This window comes from Loxodonta africana, chromosome 11, assembly GCF_030014295.1.
Source record: "Loxodonta africana isolate mLoxAfr1 chromosome 11, mLoxAfr1.hap2, whole genome shotgun sequence".
In the NCBI taxonomy this organism is placed as follows: domain Eukaryota; kingdom Metazoa; phylum Chordata; class Mammalia; order Proboscidea; family Elephantidae; genus Loxodonta; species Loxodonta africana.
This window is the reverse complement of record NC_087352.1, coordinates 28,249,787-28,271,013: the sequence shown is the minus strand read 5'-3', so window position 1 is coordinate 28,271,013 and position 21,227 is coordinate 28,249,787. Positions and strand designations below refer to the sequence as shown.

Sequence of the window (21,227 nt, the reverse complement as noted above, 5' to 3'; positions counted from 1 at the left end):
GCATACGGATCCCATACTGGTGGGAGTATCGGTAGGCTCCCAGAGAGTATGGAAGGTGATGCTGTCCCTCATACAATCTGAGGGGTGGAGAGCATTGCAGGGACGAGCACTCTGCTCTTAAGTCTCCTTGAGAAGGACGCCTCTTCCTGACTGCACTTCCTGAATGCTGTTGGGATCCTTTAAAACCTTTCGTTGGCTTTCTGTGGTGTCTGTGTAAATACAAAGCTGTTCATTTTCTGAAGGAGCCGGTGTGCCTGAAGCACCTATCCTGCCGGGCCCACAGGAAGCCCTGGCTGCTCTGCAAATGTGCCTGCAGCAGATACATTGGTGTAAACCATTGGGTGTGAAAAGACTCCCCTTGTTTTTGCAGCCATTTTAGCGCCCCCATGCAGTGGGAACACTTTACATTATGGAAACTGTAGAGCTGCTTTAAAAGTGTATGATCTGCCCACTGTCTTGAAGTTAACCTTGCCTTGTCTCCTCCTGTTTGAGCGTCCCAGGGCCGTTGTTAAACAGAAATCTCGACAGCCCTTTTGGCCTATTTGCAGCTACATCATGTCAAGTTGACTTCTGAATCCTTAAAAGCAGAAGCTTGCCTATTTAACTCATGTTTTATCTGTGTGTGTATAAAGATTACAGAAACACTTGGAGCCTTGTAATGCAGGGTTTTCAAACTGGGTCTCAGCCTGTTAGTGAATTGTGATGTCAAATTAGTGGGTGGCCACCAGCATTACAAAGCAATGAAATAGAAATAGGTCAGAACGTATTATATATGTTGTAAAGGCAAGTATTATTTTGTGAAACTTTTCAGCCATATATCTAAATATGGGAACAGGGTTGCAATGTAACATGTATTCTTACAGTTTGAAAACACTAATAAAGCAGTGTGTCTGCTTGGACACAGGGAAACTAAACTCCTTGGGCTACATAATGTAATCATTTGACTTTGACAGTTAATCTCAGATTACAGTACTGTTTCCATTACCTGAGCATAAACTTAATTGCTCTCTTTAGACACAAAAGCCGGTGCCTCTTTCTGTCGCTGTGTTTGAGTAGGCAATCTACTGTGACAACCCTCAAATCACAGAGGCTTACTACAATAAAAGATTGATTTCTTCACTTGCATTGCAGTCCAATATATTGTGTATGTTGTTGCTTGTTTGTCGGTGGGAGATGCACTGCTTCATGTGGTGATTCAGGACTCCAGGCTCCGTCCCTGTTGCAGCTCTGCTCCCCACTGGACCCTTGGGGAAGTTTGCACTTGCTCTTCACTGCTCAGCCGGGAGACAGCACGTCACTTCCACTCACATTTCCTCCTCACACTGGTTCAGAAGAACAAACAAGGTTTGTGGGGCTGGTACACAGAGGTCTCAGGTAGACTAAGACTAGAAGGTGGGCAGATGCCTCATCAGGTAGGACTTTGTCTACCAGTGAGAATTTTCTCTTCATTTGATAAATGGTGGGAGGCCACTGGAAGCTTTGAGTTGGGAGTAACCCAATCATATATACATTAGAAAGTCTTTTGTCTCAGAGAATAGTTCTAACTCCTATTGCTGCATAACAAGCAGCCCCCAAACCAAATGGCATGAAATACCATTTTGTTTTGCCCAAAATTTGGAAAAGGCTTGTTTCTACTCCATGGTGTCTAAGCTTCAGCTGGGAAGACTTGAAGGCTGAGGTACCTTGAAAGCTGGGGGGCTGGAATCATCTGACGGCCTGTTCAACACTCCCATGTCTGGTGAGTCTGGGAAGACTCAAGGACTAGGACTGCTGACTAGAGCCTCTGTGGCTCAAGGATCCTCACTGCACAGCAGAAGTCCTCATATCAGACTTCTTACACGGCCTCTCAAAGCTCCAAGCACAAGTATTCAGTGAACAAGCCAGAAGCTGTATGGCCTTTTCTCATTTAGCTTCACAAGTCTTCCCCATTCTTTAGTCTAACCTGATGTTAGGACATGCATTCTTCCCATCCTTCCTTGTTGATATTTTACTTTTGTGCCAATGATGAAAGCCCTATCAGCAACTGCCCCAAGTAGGCCAGACCCTCTAGTTGGGAATGCATTTGCCCCTGCAGTTTTCCTCACATCCTGGGTGTAACTCCCTCAGGTTCTCTCCATTGGTCAACTGCCACCAGGGAAGGGAGTCTTATCTTTTTCCCCTGGTTTAGGGTAGAAGTGACACTGTGGGCATTTTTCTGTGGGTCTGAACTCACTCTTGCATTCCTATTAATAACATCACAGGGGGCCAGAAGGAGGTAAGTGGATAAAGCAGAAGCCTGCACCATTCAGTTTCTTGATGATGATGATGGCCTAGCAATTTCAAAGGACTGTAAAAGAGGATGAATCCATTGGTATGCAGTTGGCTTCCATTTTTACTGAACTGTATACCTTCTCACTGAAGGAGCCTTAATATCCTTTTCAAGGGTAATGTTGTGTAAGAATATTCCTAGACATCCTGAAATATGCACAACCAGCATTACACTTTCTATGCAGGGGTAGAAGCCTGTCTTGCCATATAAAGAATCTGATCTCTCCAGCACACCTGTCTGGTTTCCTTAAGGACAAGAAGCTACCCAAGAGTAGAAGCACAGGAAAAGCAGGATAGATGTAGTAGATGGGGGACAAAGCTTATCAAAGGACCAAGGCTGCTGAGCTGCACCACCCAGTGTGGTGGCCACCAGCTACACGAGGCTGTTAAGCACTTGAAATATGGCTATAGCAAACTGAAATGTGCTGCAAGCGTAAAGTAACACTAGATTTTGAAGACACAGTACACATTAAGAATGCAAAATGTCTCATTTATAGTTTATATTACATGTTGAAATGGTAACATTTGGGATATATAAGGATGGATATTAATCTTACCTGTTTCTTTTCAAAATGTGACTAGAATATTGAAAATTACTGCTTGTATGTTTCTACTGAACAGTGCTGCTATGCGTGATTTACCAATTTTCTTAAGTAGCATTTAACTGACTCTGAAATTAATCCCCCCACAGCACACCAAGGAACAGCATTGAACAAGTATTTGCAACATAGTACCCTAAAGAAAAATGTCAAATTAATTGGAAACAAATCCCAGCATTTTGATTAGAAAAATCAAATTGACAATCAAAACTCATAGCTGATGATCAAAAACAGCCAGTGCAATTTAACTATGGGTTCTAATGAGGGTGGCAAATCACCATGTAAAGGTCATGGTTGGCAGGAATGAGGGGAGGAATGTAGGGACAGACTGGTATTGCAGGTATTGGTGTGTATGTATATATACGCATATGTACACATATCTTTGTATGTAGAGTCGTGGTTCAGTTAAATACTATGTTATGCCTTCAAGTTAAACTGTAGGATGAAGAACTGATGAAAAAAGTTCAAGATAAGATTAAGTTGTAGATTTTCAAAACAGATAAATCTTGAAAAACAAAATAAGAAAAACAAAAACATGTAAGGTGCTATTTGCCCATGAGATGGTGACTTAAAAAAGGAAAAATCCTCCCTTTTTTATAAAACAGTAATATCTGTGCTTTAAATGCCCATGCATTTTGCAGAGTAATTCATAGTGAGAACAGAGCAGCAAATGCTGTCTCACAATATGTGAAATTCCATGGAAGCGGCTGTACATTTCAAGTCTTCCCATATAAAACTTTTCAATAACATTGCATATAAAGATTAATTTATTACAAAATAATGCAGTGAGAACTAACTTCAAATCTGCGTACAGTACACTGATACATGGAATTCAAACCTGTGAGACTGGTTGCCATGTATGCTGATCAAAAAATTTATATACAAATAGTTTTGTACTGAGACACTTGAGTATCCGTGATGATTCCATAAAGATGTCACTCTTGGTTCTGGAACACATCCAACCATATTGATTTATGGAAGAATCAGTATCAAATTGCATCAGTCATAACTTGCACTTTCCCAACCTAAGGACATGATATGCAATAATGATAAATTCTGGCTTAATTTTTTTTTGAAAGGCATTTGTTGGGTTTCTCACAACTTTGAAATCTCTGGTTTGGAATATGGCAAATCCTTGGACAGAAGCCATCCCCAGATCTACCACATTTGTTCTGTTCTCTCTTTTGTAGATTCTATTTTTTTATCATGTAGCATTAGTGAGCACTCATGGTTGAAGGCTCTCAACATTGATCATCTCCACATTTACCTACTGTCTGATCTGATACCCGGGGATGGATGACCTAGGGCTTGGCATTCCCACAATCATTCCCATCAGTGTGTACTCTCTGAGGGTGACTGTGGTGAATTGTGTGTGAAGGTTCTGGTATTAAAGTTTGTGTTGTTTCTCACCAGTGTGAGTGGATCAAATTCAGTAGAGGATGAACTATGGCTTAAGACTTTCCCATATCCCACAGGGTGGGTCTACCCAGTATGAGTTCTCTGGTGCTTGGTAAGGGAGGAGCTGTGTGTGAAGGCTTTCCCACAGTCCCTGCACTCATACGGCTTCTCTCCTGTGTGAATCCTCCGGTGCTGAGTGAGGTGCGTGCTCTGCCTGAAGGACTTTCCACAATCCTGACATTCGTAGGGCTTTTCCCCAGTGTGTGTCCTTTCGTGCTGGCTGAGTGATGAGCTGTGACTGAAGGATTTCCCACATTCATTGCATCCATAGGGCTTTTCCTTGGTGTGAATCCTCTGATGTTCTATGAGAAGGGAGCTCTGGCTGAAGGCTCTGCCACACTCATTACATTCATAGGGCTTCTCTCCTGTGTGGATCCTCTGATGCTGGATGAGGGGGGCGAGCTGGCTGAAGGCTCTACTGCATTCGTTACATTCGTAGGGCTTCTCCCCAGTGTGGATTCGCTGATGTTTAGTTAGGGATGAGCTGTGGCTGAAGGCCTTCCCACAGTCATTACACTCGTAGGGTTTCTCCCCGGTGTGGATTCTCTGGTGTTGAGTGAGATGCGTGCTCTGCCGGAAGGCCTTTCCACACTGGCTGCACTCGTAGGGCTTCTCTCCTGTGTGTGTCCTTTCGTGCTGGCTGAGTGATGAGCTGTGACTGAATGTTTTCCCACACTCATTGCATCCATAGGGCTTTTCTCCTGTGTGGATCCTCCGATGCTCAGTCAGGAGCGTGCTCTGGCTGAAGGCTTTTCCGCATTCGTTGCACTCATAGGGCTTCTCTCCTGTGTGGGTCCTCTGATGCTGAATCAGTGGTGTGATCTGAGTGAAGGCTTTGCCACACTCATGGCACTCGTAGGGTTTCTCCCCAGTATGGATTCGCTGGTGTTTGGTCAAGGATGAGCTGTGGCTAAAGGCCTTGCCACACTCTCCACACTGATAGGGCTTCTCTCCAGTGTGGATTCGCAGGTGCTGGGTGAGGTGGATACTTTGCCGGAAGGCTTTCCCACATTCGCTGCACTCATAGGGCTTCTCACCCGTGTGAGTTCGCTCATGTTGGCTGAAGGAGGACCTAAAACTGAAGGATTTCCCACATTCGCTACACTCGTAGGGCTTCTCGCCTGTATGAGTTCTCTGGTGCTGGATTAGTGGAGCGATTTGGTTGAAGGTTCTCCCACACTGATTGCATTTGTAGGGTTTCTCACCAGTGTGGATTCTCTGGTGTTTGGTAAGTGCTGAGCTGTTTCGGAAGCCTTTTCCACATTCATGACATTCATATGGTCTCTCTCCCGTGTGCGTCCGGTGGTGTTCGATGAGTGCTGAGCTGTGACTAAAGGCCTTTCCACATTCCTGACATTCATAGGGTTTCTCTTTTGCATAGGTTTTCTGGTGAGCATTTGAGTCTGGTTTCTGTCTCTTTCCATGTGTTCCCCACATATGGGAGTCTTGTCTTTCAGGAGTCATTGGTTGATCAGGGGTCACTGGTTGAGTTGGGAGATTGGGGCTCAGACTCAGGTTTTCTCCAAACCTATTCCCATGCTGCGGCTCCTGGGTGAGTATCTTTACAGGTGTGAAGGCCACCTGCACCACACAGCTGCTGGGCTGTCATGACTCCACTCCCTGTGGCCCTTGGCATCTTCACCCCTGGAGGACCAAAGACAATCCCATAGGAGTCTTTCTACCAGGACATCATCAGACAGTTCTTCAGAGATGCCTTGCCACAGAGTTGACGGTTTTGTTTCAGGTCTAGTTTCCAAGTCTGAAAGAAATAAAAAGTGGAAATGTTCCTTAGTGCCTGTTGTGGGGACAAAAAGAGTTTGTGGGGGAGGAGAGGAAGATGAATAAAACTGATGATTTTGAAAGGTTCAAGAACAAGTGGCTTTGATCGCTTTAAAATATGGCTTTGCAAACCAGGGAAAAGAATAGGAGAAGGAGGGAAAAAGCAGAGAATAATGGGAGGGAAATGGGTATAAGGGGTACAGATGGAGTTTGCTAGAGGATCACAGACAAAGAGGCTGAGGAGACAGCATTCAGGGAAAATGTGGACAGATGTGCCAGGCTTGGAAGAAGCAGAGTGACGATCATGCCCTGGCTAAACCAGCCTTCACAAGGCCAGGTGGTGACAAGTGCAAAAGATGCCACATGGAAAAGGACCACCCAGCCCAGCCCTCTGGTCACCAAGATCTGTTCTTTCTTGGAGGCATCTCACTGTTCTACCATCACGCCCTAGATGTAAAGAAACCCACTGGCTCCTCCAAAATTGAAATTAGCTGAAGTGTCCATCATAGAATGGATAAATAACCTGTGGTGGATTTTGTCTATCCCACTAACTGGGAACACCCCTGAGGGGAGGGACTTCTGTACACTTTAGTTGACGATGTATACCCTGCCCACAGCAGAAACTCAACGTATGCTTGATCTAATGACTAGATGTATTACCCCCTCCTCCCTCCCAGCAAGTCTGCCTTTTTGCTCTGGTACCCAGCTCGCCCTAGGCAGCCACAGTCTCAGTGCAGGCTGCCCCTACTGCACTCCAGATTGGCCTCCAGGTGGGTGTGGGCACTTTTCCAGCACTATGTTATACTCCAACGAAAAGGTTAATGGCTCACTCATAGATGTCCAAGCCTTAATCCCTGGAAACGTGAATATATTACCTTACATGGTGAGGAGGAATTAAGGTTCCTAATCGGCTGACATTAAGGCACGGAGATTATCTTGTATTATCTAGGTGGGCCCAATGCAAACAGAAACCTATTGCCATGAGTCAATTCCAACTCATAGTGATCCCATAGGGTATCCAAGATGGTAAATCTCTATGGAAACAGACTACCACATCTTTCTCCTGCGAAGCCGCTGGTGTTCCGGACGGCTGCCAAAGGTCCTTAAATGTGGAAGAGGAAGACAGGAGAGAGAGTCAGGGTGATGAGATGTGAGAAAGACTTGCTCGGCCATTGCTGACTTTAAAGATGGAGGAGTGAGCCATGAGCCAAGGAATGACGGTGGCTGCTAAAAGCTGGAAAAGGCAAAGAGAGAGATTTCCCCCCTAGAACCTCCAGAAAAGAATGTTGCCCTGCCAATTTGATTATAGCCCAATGAAACCCATTTTAATCTTCTGACCTCCAGAACTGTGAAATAGTTAACTGGTATTGTTTATGCCACAAAGTTTGTGGCAATCTGTTACAGCAGGAGTTTTGTTGTTGTTCCTGTTATTAGGTGCCGTCATAGTGTTTCTTCGGCTGTAATCTTTATGGCAGCAGATCGCCAGGTCTTTCTCCCATGGAGCTGCTAGGTGGGTTAGAACCGTCAGTCTTTTGGTTAGCAGCCAAGCACTTAACCACTGCGCCACCGGGCCTCTTTACTGAAGTAATAAGGAACTAATAAACTGGGTAAGGGCTGGAGGGCCAGGGCTGGTTACTATCTGTAGCTTGGGGCATGGCTTTGTGGCCCCCATCCTCAGCTGTTGTCTCTGTTATGTTCATAAGACAGAGAGTGTAGGCTGTATCTTGAGTCAATCTCTTTTGAGATATAAAAGAGATTAAATGCAAGATGACAAGGAGCGATGGGGGAAAAGGGATGCCAAGCCACATGAAGATTGCCCAGGAGCAGAAGCTCAAAGAGACAAGGCCTTTTCTGCAGACCCAACACAGACAGAGAGCCTTCCCCTGGAGCCAGCATGCTGAATTTGAATTTTTAGCCTTCTAAACTGTGAGACAATAAATTTGTTTGTTAAAGCCACTCACCTATGGTATTTCTGCTATAGCAGCACTAGATAACTAAGACAGGCCCTTTACTGTGGAAGAGGCAGGCAGAAAAGTCAGAGTCAGAGTGATGCTGTGTGACAAGGACTTGACTGGTCACTACTGGCTTTGAAGATAAAAGCAGGCCATAAGTAAAAAAATGCAGGTGGCCTCTAGAAGCTGGAAAAGGAAACACATTCTCCCTTAGAGCCTCCAGAAGGAATGCAGCTCTGCTGAAACCTTGATTTTACCCAGTGAGACCCATGTCAGACTTCTGACCTCCAGAACTGTAAAATAATGAATTTGTGTGTTTACTGTATGATTCCATTTGTTTAAAGTTCAAGAACAGAAAAAAGTAATCGATGCTAAAAATCAAAATTGAAGTTAACACTGGGCATAGGGATAATGATGGGAGAGGGCACAAGTGAGCCTTCTGGGGAGTTGAAAATGTAATTTGTGTGATTTTAAGCCACTAAGTTTGTGCTAATTTGTGGCAGCAGCAATAGGAAACTAAACATTGAGCAATCAAAATTCATGACTTGTGTATGAGAAAACCCATTGCAAGGCACTTAAAGGACCCGTGACAACAGAATAAATATTTGGAACATAAATGACAAGAAAATCACTAGGGGCCACCATACCTAAAGAACTCCAACAAATCAGTAAGTGCAAGAACCAAGACTAAAAATCCAAGCCCTTCAAAGAAGAGGATGGGTTATCAGACTTGTGCAACCTGTTTCCCACCTCCAATGACCAGGGAATGACTGTGAAGCTCCACTGTCTTGCCCATCAGATTGAAACCTTTTTAAAGGGCTGGTGAGTGGTATGGAAACAGGCATCTACTGTGGGGGTGAAACTTTTTCAGCCTTCTTGCAGAGTACTTTGAACTGAAATTTGTGAATATGCACACAAGATACTGGTTGAAAACACAAAGAAGCCACCTGGCAGCACTCTGAGATGTGGGGTGAACAAGGACTGTTACTGCAATGCCAGCTGGAATTCTGATCACAGGCACTTATTACTTTTGTAGTTAAAATTCTTTTTAATGCATACACTTGATTGTCCAGTGATTTCATTCTTCCCTGTCCCCCACCTCACAGAGAAGCTTGTGCCCTGCCAAACCATGCAAATGTAACAAGGACAACTGGTAAGAGCCCGATGCCTACCAGTAGAGGAGCAGCTAGAAATAAGTCAGGTTCACCCACACCATGGAGAATTTTGCTGCCCAGTACAAGATGGGGTAAGAGGCTCTGGGGGTGTGGTGGTTAAGTGCTTGGTGGTTCAGACTCACCAGCTGCTCTGGAAGAAAAGATCTGGTGATCTGCTTCTGTAAAGATAACAGACTTGGAAACCCTACAGGGCAGTTCTACCCTGTCCTACAGGGTCACTATGAGTTGGAACCGACTTAACGGCATACAACAACAAGATGAGGTTGAATGATACACAGTCAGAGAACAATCTTCTTGATGTCCTGGTTGAAAAAAACCCAACTTGTGGGACATCTGTAGATACACAGGAATATTTATGTAAAACAGAACAAAATTCTATTCGTATAGGTTAAAAAAAAATTGTTCACAAACACAGGAAAATAGAGCACATGGAAGTGAAAACACAGGTAGGTTTTGGAGGGAGGCCTCGGAGGAGGACATTCTAAGTGCAGCTTGACATCTTCACAATGACAATACTGTTACGTGTGTCATGTGGCCTTTTAAAAAATACATTAATAAACTCTTCAATCTTGGGGCTGGGTAGATTAAGGCTGGCAACACAAGAAATCACTATGGAAGACAGCAGGTATTTTGACACAACCTAAAACTTTACATTTTTGTACATTAAAAAGAAATTCAAATCAAACACAGAGATGGCACCTGCTCCGTGCTGAGCACCAGGCTGAGAGATTTACACTGTCACTGGCTTAATCCTCAAAAATGACCCTGCTGTGGGGCCTTTAAGCACCTAAATTCACCCAATTAAGGGAGCTGCCCCAAATCACCTGCTGAGGAAAAGGCTGGACCAGGATTCAAACTTGGGCCATATGGGTCCTGCGCCAACCTACTGGCCACACAACTACACTGCCTCCCTGAAAAACAGGACATGGGCGTAGCGGTTGAGATTCTGGGCCTTGGGAGCAGTTCAGCTCGGACATCCCATCTGGTTCTTCCTTGGACAAAGGGCTTCTGAGATGCCACAGTGGGCTCAGGAAAGGCCAGAACTGTGCTACCTGTGCCACAGGGAGACAGTAATAGACAAGGGTCTGAGGGAGCCATGGTGGACTGAGAACCTCTCACATCTTAGCCAGAGCATCCATAGGTACCCACACACCACTCCTGCAAATCTGTTGTTGTTGTTGAGTGCTGTTGAGTTGATAGCAATCCTATATGACATAGCAGAACTGCCCCATAAGGTATCCTAGGCTGTAATCTATAGGGTTGCTATGCATTGGAACTGATTTGATGGCAACGGGTTAATCTTTACGGGGTACAGATTGCCAGATCTTTCTCTATGAAGCCACTGGGTGGGTCTGAATCACCAACCTTTCAGTTAGCAGCCAAGCTCTTAACCTTGTGCCACCAGAGCTCCTTCCTGTAAATCTGCATTCCACACAAATCATGATTAAAAAGGAGGGGGCTGAAGCAAAAAGATGAAAAGTGGTGGTGGGAACGTGGAAAATGAAACTGGGCCTGGGGATGGGGGAAGGGAGATCTCCGAGCAGCAGAGCCTAAGGGACTGATTCCACACCTTACTATTTTCAGACAATTAAACATTGGGGTACAAACAGTCACACAGTTAAAGGCTAAGGATAGGTCCTGGAGAGTGGACGTGGATCATGAGGTGTTCCCCGTTATTATACTTTCATGTGTTTTCTGACGTTCCCACAAGAGGATGGTTTCTTTCATAATCACATCAGGACCCTGTGATTTTCTTCAAGGCTCGTGACGATCAGGGTCGAACACAGATTTCACTCTCAGAGGGATTTTCATTTTCACAAAAACCGAGCTCGGAGAGGGATTTTCATTTTCACAAAAACCGAGCTTGGAGGATGGCTGGGGGTGGGGTCTGAGTCCCAGTACACATCTCTTAAACACCCTGTGTCTTAGTTTCCTCATTTGTAAGATGAAGGAACCCCTCAGAGGGCTGTCGTGAGAGGGGAATGGTCAATTCATATGAAATATGTGACCAACACCCAGTTCCCTTTGGGTGCCACTCTTAGGATGGGGATCCTGGGGTCCTCAGGGATGTTTCATTTTCTTTAAACCATTTTTCCTATCTCCTCCACATCTTCTAGATTCTACAGGTCTCATTCAGTAGTTATTTATCCAGTCCTCCTGAGCAGCTTGCCCTTGACTACTACCTAAAGGTCGACAGTTCGAACCCACCCAGCAGCACTGTGGAAAAAAGACCTGGCGATCTGCTTCAGTAAAAATTACAGCCAAGAAAACCGTACAGAGCACTTCTACTCTGTAACACATGGAGTCGCCATGAGTCGGAGTCAACTCGACGGCAATGAGTTTGGTTTTGTTTTTTTTTTTGCTGTGCATACATCATCATCAGGTGCTGCAGATGCCACAGGGACCAAAGACATAGGTGCCTGGCCTGTGGCACCCAGGGAGCTGACAAATACTAAAATTCCAGGAGAAAATGGGAGGAATGCTGCTGCAGTGGCTATACAAAGACCCAGGAAAAGCTATGCAGGTAGTAGGGCTGGCACATGCAAAAGTCCTGAGGTGGGAAGGAGAGGCCCAGGAACACTGAGAAAAAGGGTGTGACCAGAGCAGAGCAGGGGCAGGAGGGGGGAGCTACGGCCAGCCAGGCCTTTGCTATGTGGGCCACTCTTCCAGGAATGTTCGTCCCATAGGAGCCGTGAGCCCTACGAATCCCACCTACTGCTCTTTGCCTGATAATCTGAGTTTTACCATCATTCACTGTTTCAGAATCTCACACCACCATGATCCATGATGAGGTGTGAGCTCCGCGACGAGGACTGGGATATCTGACTCTCCAGTTGTCAATTCACGCCTTATGGTTTAGGGCACAGAAGACCTTCAACAAACACCTACCAAACAAGTCAGTCCTGAGTAGTAAAATCTACATCATTCTTAAAAAAGAAAAAAACTTGAAAAAAGAGCCAACCAGAAACCTCAAGGTACTGAGCAGCTCTGAGGGTGGCTGAGGATCCACAAAATATGGGTCCTATCCTGGTGGGTCTGCCCAGCAAGGGAGGGAACTGCAGTGGGCAAAGCTGGTGATGAGCTCTGTGGGGGCCAGCTGGAGAGGCAGTGGCTGCCCCAAAAAAGGCAGCAGAGAAAATACCAGATGATACCACCACCAACTGCGAACGTGCCTCAGGTCTCACCCACATCACACAAGACCACGGTGGTCGCTGTGGGTTCCCAGCATACAGAAGGTGCTTAGTGAATGGGTGGAAGGATGAACACGCCAGGCCTGGCAATGTCATATGCCACCCTGTTTGATTTCCCACACTGGCCCCATGAAGTGAGGACGATGAGGAAACGGAAGCAGAGAAGGGAGCTGTGTGCCTGAGGCCATGCAGCTAAAAGTTACCTCAGGACACCTGGCTTTGGCTTGGTCTGCCCGACCCCTGAGGCCCCCAGCCTCCAACACGCAGTGGGATAACAAGTGACATACCTGGGAACCCCAGAAGGGGAGGTGGCCCTGCCTGAGAGGAGCCCTGATCCAGGATTTCCTGGAGGTGCAGAACAGTGTGGCCCTCAGGGCCTTCCTGCTGCTTGGGCCACAAAAGCCAGAACCTTTTCCTGGGTAGGTCCCTCGTGCTGGCCCTGGAGACCCTGTTCTACTACAAACATGGGCTTGCTATTCATGGGAAGTACCTGGCCTGGTTCTGCCTCAGGGCCTTCAGTCATGCTGTTCCCTCTACCTGAAACATTTTTCTCATGGGCCTTGACCTTGCTCCCTCCCTTCCTGCAAGTCTCTGTTCACTGGTGACTTCCTTAGAGGCGCCTCCCTGGTTTAATGCCCAGCCCTCATGCTCACCCCTTCCAGGCCTTGCTTCCCTGCGCAGCACTGCACATTCTAATATGGTGCACTGTTTACATCCTCATACGGAACACAGCTCTGTGGGGATGGGGATTTCTGCCCATTTGTCTGCTCTCCCTAAAGCTTGGAACAGTGCCTGGAAAGGCACCCAGCTCCCTGAGCAGGTGACCAGTACGTGTTTGCTGAGTGACTGGGTGAAAAGTGTGAGCTGGTAGTGTGGACCTGGAGTCCTGTTTTGAGAAAGTCCCTGATGTATCACTTCAGCAGGATCGACATGCAACACCTGTGAGGGCAGCGTGGGGTAGGCAGGGGTTCTAGGAGGACCCCTCTGAGGAGGTGATGCTTGAGATCTGGAGAGGGCAAGGAGCTGGCTGAGTGTACTCCTGGCAAGGGCTACATTGAGGGCAAAGGCTCTGAGGTGGGAACTAGCCTGGCAGGATCCCAGGTCACTGCTTGCAGAAGGGTCCTGGGAGGCTGAGCATGAGGGCAGTGGCGCACTCACCAGGGCACTGGTGGCCAGGAGCCCAGCGGTCATTCCATCCTTCTCTGGCCTCTTACAGGAACAGCTCTGGCTCCTCTGTGAGGGGAAGGGATGTGAGTGGCTGGGCTGGCTTCTGTGCTGCCCCAGAGCTCCCCTGTGGGTAAGAGAAGGAGTCACTGCTGTCCAGAGCTCAGCACTCAGGCCAGATCCACCCTCAGTGAAACCTCAGGTCAGTGTTCTCCGAGCACCTCCTGTGTGCCTGGCACTGTTCCAGGTGCTATAACAGGATGATCTTGCATTCTCCTACCTCATTCCACATACAGGGAAAGTGAGGCCCAGGTATAGGAGGGCCACGTCCTCAGTCGCTCAGCCAATTCCCAGGGTGATGACTATTTCTGTTATCACGATGGAAAATCAAATGGCCCTGGGATCCCTGGGCACTACATGGATGCCTTAAAGTGTCCAACCAGCAGAGCCATTATGGGAAGCGTCCTTGTGGTCCAAGAGGTTTGTGATCAGCTGCTACCGAAAGGCTGGCTGTTGAACTCACCTACCAGCTCTGTAGAAGAAAAGGCCTGGTCAACTGCTTCTGTAAAGATTGCTATTGTTGGGGCTGTTGAATTGATTTTTGACTCACAGCAACCCCATGTGACAGAGTAGAACTGCCCCATAGCATTTTCTAGGCTGTAATCTTTACGGGAACAGATTGTCGGGTCTTTCTTCTGCAGAGCTGCTGGGTGGATTCGAACCGTAAACCTTTTGGTTTGCAGCTGAGTGCTTAACCACTGCACCACCAGGGCTCTTTTCTGTAATGATTACAGTCAAGAAAACCCTATGGAGCAGTTCTACTCTGTAACACACAGGGGCTGCCATAAGCTGGAATCAACCCGACAGCAGCTAATAACAAAGCACATAAAGGGCTGAAAATGAGCCTGGCAGCACCAGATGGATGGTTAATGATAGTGATGAGAGAAAAGCCTCTGGCTTCAGTGAGCATCTATTTAGTGCCTACCACACACAGGGCCATTTCCGGTGGTTTATAAGCTCATTCCTGGCTGATTCCCCACACTGAAGCTCTCAGGCCAAAGGTGGGACATATTTCCTTGTTTTCTCCCTGTACCTTCCTCCTGATGACCCTGCCTACAAGACCCCCACTCATCCCTATCCATCCCTGACCCTGTTGTCTTCACTGCAGTTTCCAGGATGGGGAGTGATCTTGTTATGTGTTTATGGGTTTCCTGTTCTGTCTCCCCCAACTTCACTGTGGGCTGTAGGTGGTGGAGGTGATGTTAGCTTCTCCACTGAGGTTCCTGGGCCCAAAGTGAGGGCCTGACACCCAAAACATACCAAATAGATGTTTGCTAAAACCCTGGTGGCATAGTGGTTAAGTGCTATGGCTGCCAACCAAAAGGCAGGCATTTCAAATCCACCAGATGCTCCTTGGAAAGCCTATGGGGGCAGTTCTACTCTGAGCTATAGGGTCGCTATGAATCGAAATTGGCTCGATGGCAATGGGTTGGGTTTGGTTTGAAAACTAATGGCGGAGCTTGGACGATGCCTAGCACACACTGGGTACTCGTAAGAGTTTAATAAAGTCTGTATCCTGGGCCCAAGCTGGCTGAGATCTAAATCTTGGGCATCTGGCCTCTTCACACTTCATCCTTCAGAACCAGTACGCCTAAATAAGGTGCAGGCCCCGGAGATGACCCCCGGTGTCCTCACCTGCCCTTGCCCACCAAACCCATGGGTTTCACCAAGGAATACAGGTAAGGCTGGCTCCAGCATCCGAAGAGTCGGGCCAGCTCGTTCGTCCTTCCTGATCCCGAGATCAGGAGCCCCGACTCCTTCCGTCAAAACCAGAAGCCCCCATTCCCTCCTCTCGGCCCCTGAAACCCCCCGAACAGGGCCCCACCCTCTCCATCCCCGTTGAGACTCACCCCAGGCCCAAAGCAACAAAAGACCCTCGAGTAGGACCTGCGCAGTCGAGTACACCTCCCGGGCAGACGCTTGCTCCCCGCCATGCTCAGCCTCCCTCAACCGCGCCGAGCCGGAACACCCCACTTACCCGCCGCCAGGCAGGACAATGGCCTCGGCCGTCACCTGCCGAGTCTGCGGCTGCGCAGACGGGCGCCGAACTACAACTCCCAGAGGGCCGCGCGCTCCCTTCCGATTGTCCCGCACTTGCCCCGCCCCCGCCTGGGGCTCTGGGGCCGAGGCCGCAGGGCTCGGGGTTCTTGTGCCGGCCAGAAGCCTCCCGCCAGGCTCAGCCTCCTCTTCTCAATGGAACTGATTTCACTTGCCAGACGGCACGACCAAGGCCACCGCCCCCACAGCGCCGCATGTGTGGGGCGCTGAACTACAAATCCCAGAGAGCTGAGCGCGTGCTTCCGATTGTTCCCGTGTTCTCCCCTGCCCGGCGCGCTGCGGAAAAGGTGGCAGGGTTCCGGGTCTCAGCAAGGCTCTACGGACCCCCCCCCAGCTCAGCCTTCTTTTCTCGCATTAACCTCTCCCAGGCCTCACTCACTAGTCCTAGCATAGGACGAAGGCCGCGTCTGCCACCGGTCGAGGATGCGCCTGCGCAAACCGGCTTCGAATTACAACCCCCAGAGGGACGCGCGGGCCTCGGGTGCCCCTGCTCCGCCGTCCAATAGCCAGAGCAGTGGTTCGAGTCGTGGCGCAGTGGGTTATGTCACCTCGTAAATATTTACTGCCTGCCCTTCGCGCGTGGGTCCCTAAGAACAACGCCCCCGCGCTAGTGGGCTGACCTTTTGGTGGGAGCAAGCGGGTGACTGGGGGACTAATTTAGACAGGGTGGGCCTGGAGAGTCAGGGATATTGAGCAGAGACTATGGGAAGATCTTGGGGGAAGTCTTCCAGGCATGGGACTCAGTGCAGCAGGTGGGAAAGACGGTGTGTTTGAGGAATGGTAGGTTCCTTGGTCGGTGCAAATGGTGAAGTGCTCCGCTACTAACGGTAAGGTTGGAGGTTAGAACCCACTCAGAGGTGCTTGGAAGACAGGCCTGGCGATCTGCTTCCAAAAGGTCACAGCCTTAAAAAACTCTATGGAGCAGCTCTATTTTGCACACATGGGGCACTAACAACAAAGGAGGCCAGTAAGGAAGCTACTGGGAGTGTCCAGGTGAGTCTCTGGAACAAATGTACCACTTTCATATTGGAGACCACACCATAAACTTTATTGTAAAATACACTAGTGTTTGAAGAAAGAAAGAAAAACACAGAAATTGCTAAAACAAAACATTCACCAAGATCCCAGGAACACAAGCACAAGAGCCAGTTTGCACTGTCCCACATTGACCCAGCCTTACACATTTCCCATGGGTGTATTGATTATGTGGTTATAAAAAACATCCCAAGAGACACTTCAAGATTTTGTAACTGCTTTGCACATTGCTATGTAATTGTCTAAACTGTGCATTTGAAGAGCAGCATAATATTCAAAGCTAATGTGCTGTCACTGATTCCGTTCGTCATTTGCTTAACATTCACTGAGGCCTGGGAGCCGCTAGGCCTGGGGTACAGCAGCGGCTAAGCAATGAGCGGAAAGGATCTCAGAAAACCCATGCTGAGCCAAGTGTGTTTGCTCTTTTGAGAAAAGAAATGTGCTTCCAATCATTCAGGGCTCATGTGCTGGATTTGAAGCTGAGAAGATTCAAGACAAGGGCATTTTTTTCTTTGATAGAAACTACTATTCTCCAACTCTGAAAACAGCAGAGAAGACGTTAAGAATTCTCATGTTAGGAAACACCTTGCTGGTTACCTTCTCTTTACACACACATATACCCTTGAAAGAATTTGGCCAGTTCACATGTGAATAAAACACTGTTTAGATTAATTCCATAAGCCTTAAAACAATGGTTATCATGAAAACATAAGCCTTAAAACAGTAGCCTTAGAACTGTGGTTATCACTTTGTTCAAAAACAGAACAAGCTGATGTAAACAAAGCAAGTGTAAGCTTATTGGCTTTTTTAAAAACACACCCTATACATTCAAAGGGAGCCCTGGTGGCACAGTGGTTAAGCATTCAGCTGCCAACCAAAAGGTTGGCAGTTCAAATCCACCAGCCATTCTTTAGAAACCATACGGGGCAGTTCTACTCTGAACTGTAAGGTTGCTATGAGTCGTAATCAACTTGACAGCAACGGTTTTTTTTTTTTTTTTAAATACATTCAAAGATTGTAAAACCTGTTTGTGATTGTCATGTTTGCAAAAGCCAGCCTGGTCTTCTCTCTACTGCAATAAAATGGCTTTAAAATATACACAAATGTTACTCCTCTCAATTCTCTCACCAGCAAACTCAAGAAAATTCTTTTTCCTGTTACTTTTCTTCCATAAAATGTGTACTTTTTTCTTTCCCTGATTTACTGTTTAAGGTTCAAAAAGTATGAACATGCTTATGACTCATAATGAAATCCATTGCCCAAAGGGTTAGGGCAGAGTCCTGGTGATGGGCTGTCAGGTGGTGCCAACTAGACTGGCCTGCCCTTGATAATGGGCCCAGCCTGGCACTCAAAGATGCCTTCTTCAGCTTTGAGACTTGCCCCTCTGTATCATTTCTCTGGTTTTTCCCAACCAGGGTTCCTAAATTTAAATGCCTCCTGGGGCTGGATCCCCCAAGTAGCAGGTGTTACTTGGCTGCAGCCAAGTGGTGCTGTGTGGAGGGGGAGGCCAACATTCCAAGTCTGGATTTCTCAAAAGAAACCAGATATCTGTGTTGGTGTGTGAAATCTTTTTTAAAAAGCTGACACGTTTAAAAAATACTCTACCAGCCAAAATAAGATGAGTTGAAGGCCACTCCTGTGCTTCCCTCACTATGGCTGGAGTCTCACTCTCACTAGCCCTCTCCCTGCCAGACTATGGTATAACTACCAGCTGGGCCCTGCTCAGCCCCAGTCTTGGCTTCCCATGTCTCCTCTCTCAGTTCAGCCCATTCCCTGGATGCCAGCCTTCCCTGTACTGCTGGAGCACCAGGGTCGGCTGTTTATGGCCCATGACAGGACCCTACCGTGAGTAGCTGCACTGCAAACCAGCGTAGCATTCAATCAATTCTATATTCACATCATGGACAGCACAACCACATTACACTGCATTTTTGTTTTAAAAAAGTTAATTTGTTCAACATACACATTTAAAATATACTGCAACATTTACAGCCCCATGGTTACATTTTTTTTCTTTTTATAATGTCAGCAGCCACAAAGCCTAGGAGTGCCCAGCCCTGCTCTGACCCCAGAGGCCCTGGCTGGGGCATGGAGGGAGGTGACCTGCACAGCTCTGGTTTTCTGGAATGTGAGTTGATGAGGGATTGAGCTTCATCACAGCATCCAGCACACAGCAGGTGCTCTGTGACAAGGGCAAGAAGGACAGATCAGGAGGTTGGGAAGTGTCATACTCGGGAGAGTGGGGAGTCAGGGTCTTGCAGGAGATGGAAGCAAAGGAAGGCGCAGGGCAAGCTGAGGCTGCTGGGCTTCAGGACCACCACAGGGTGGTGGGGCGAGCATAAAGAGAAGAGAGGGGCTGGTGCCCTATCTCAGTACAGCTTGGGCAGGGTCTTAGGTTTGGGGAACCTGGGCAAAGAACTCAATTTGGTGGCTTTGATGAACCAGGACAGCTGTCATAATTCTGAGGAGTGACTCTCCAGGCCCAGCATCCTGGGCCACGTCCTTGCTCAGCTAAGGCAGAGTGCGTGTGGATGGGTGGAGAGTGTGTGCATGACCTTTCATGGTGCAGTGGACCTGCCTTCTTATAAGTCCAAGTAGGGCTTCCCTGGCTGGTAACTCCACCCCTACAACAGTGTCTTAGCAGGGGCTGCAGTCTACTTACTCATTTGTTCACCGCTCATCTGTTCACCACTCATCCATTCACAGGCCTTGAGGCCTGCTCCGTGCTGGGCGCTGGTAAAATGCTACAATGAGACTATTCTAGACTGTTGCAACGGGATGGACTGTGGGAGGCCCAGGGTGGGAATTGGTGTGGAGACAGGGAGGGGCAGAGCCGGTTAAGGATCCCAGCCTCTACTCCACAGGTGCCGGGGGCTACGGAAACGCTGGGCAGGGGAGGGACATGATGGATTCCACCTGCAGGGATTATGTCATTTCAGTGTCAGTGTTTTAGAAGGATTCGGCCAGCTGCAGGCCGGGTATGGAAGGGTGGGACAAGGGCCAGAGGTAGAGCTCTCTCAGAGGTGGCTACAGACCACCAGGAGAGAGAAAGGAATGCTGGGACTGTGCAGTGCGAAGTGATCTGAGAGGAGTCGGGAGGCAGATCTCCAGGGTGTGTTATCACTGCCCAAGGTGTCATTGAGAGCCCTTCTGGGTACTCGTCTCAGGGCTTGGAAGGGGGGAGCCCTCTGGGGTAAGAGGGAAAACCAGATGGGAAGGAGCTGGTTTTCTTTTGCATGAAGGGAGGATGAGTTGTTTGGACAAGCTGAACTGAAGGGCTGAGGAACATCAGGTGGATGTCTCCCGAGGGCAGCAGGCTTATAGAGATGTGGGTAAGGGGGCTGTGAGTACTAGGATGGTCAGGGGGGCCACAGCAGGTGAAGGGCTGTCCCAGGGCGGGTATGGTGGGGCCTGTAACAGGTGCTGTGGATGATGGTACCCACTCTCATTCAGTACTGGCACAACCAACAGATCTAGGAACCTGCCTCCAGTTTATGAAGATTGACATTAAAATTGCACGGACTGAACCCCCAAGCCCTGACAAGCGGGGACACTCCAGCTGCCCTGTTGTCTTAGGCAGGCCTGTCAGTCATGCCTGCTGTACCTGATGGTGTGCTTCGGAGAGTAACGGTAGACTCTGGGGGCAAGACCCAACCTTCCAACCTGAGCTCTGTGGACGAAGCTCCTTCAGCGCAGGACCAGAAAGAAGGTGGCCTAGGACGGGAGCTGGGCGCCTGCAGGCAATTAAGGCACGGGGTAGAGCAAGGAAAGGCTGGGATGCTGGGAACCTGGCAAGCAAGGTCTGAGACCCAACCGGAGCGTGTTCTTTGAGCAGGCAAGCTCGACGAATGACGACAAAGGTTGCGGAAGGTCAGGGGACAGAGGCCACGAGTGTGGACAGCTTGGTCAAGAAGCAGTGATAGCCGGAAGCGGGGCCGTCAAAAGACTTCTGTAATTGAAAGGCGATTTACGAATGATTTAAAGGAGAAGATCTCTGATGACATGGATTCACAGTCAACCCAACACTCTATTTCCAAGTGAAGTTAAAAAAAAAAAAGATAAAAACTTTTAAGGCTTTCCTTTGAAGGAGGGTGAGTGTCCTCTATGAACAGCTGGGGGTGGATGAAAAGTCAAGTCAAGTTGGAAGTAGCGCCCCTGCTGGCGGGAGCATAACAGGGCAGGCTGGGATGGAGGCGCCCCCTGTCTATCAACCAGGATATGTGGCCCCAGTCTCGGAGATACTTGGCTTTCCAAGGCACACGAGAAAGCCAGACTTTTATGTGAAACCTTGCATGATTTCTAAAGTGTTGGCAGCTGTCCCAAAAACTAATTAAATAAATATATCCCTCTGTGAGGCAAACAAAACATGTGTGCAGGTCAGTTTAAAAAAAAAAAAAAATCTGCTTAAAATCCTTGGAGACCGAAAGCAGGTTAGTGGTTGTCAGAGGC

General features: G+C 48.0%; 1 protein-coding gene across 8 annotated transcripts; it reads right to left on the bottom strand.

Annotated features, from left to right (window-relative positions):
* Window positions 1-39: 39 nt before the first annotated feature.
* On the bottom strand, window positions 40-15,744 carry ZNF135 (zinc finger protein 135). Of its 8 annotated transcripts, none has more exons than XM_023543683.2 (3): window positions 15,664-15,681; window positions 13,620-13,752; window positions 40-6,123 (listed from the first exon to the last, which is right to left on the bottom strand). In XM_023543683.2, exon 3 carries the CDS (start codon window positions 5,826-5,828, stop codon window positions 4,389-4,391), a length of 1,440 nt encoding a protein of 479 aa, XP_023399451.2. In that variant the 5' UTR covers window positions 5,829-6,123; window positions 13,620-13,752; window positions 15,664-15,681; the 3' UTR covers window positions 40-4,388. The 8 variants fall into 8 exon arrangements, with proteins under 8 accessions (XP_023399451.2, XP_023399450.2, XP_023399447.2 ...); XM_023543682.2 differs by having other exon boundaries at window positions 15,573-15,669; XM_023543679.2 differs by lacking the exon at window positions 15,664-15,681 and adding an exon at window positions 15,536-15,648.
* Window positions 15,745-21,227: the final 5,483 nt, after the last annotated feature.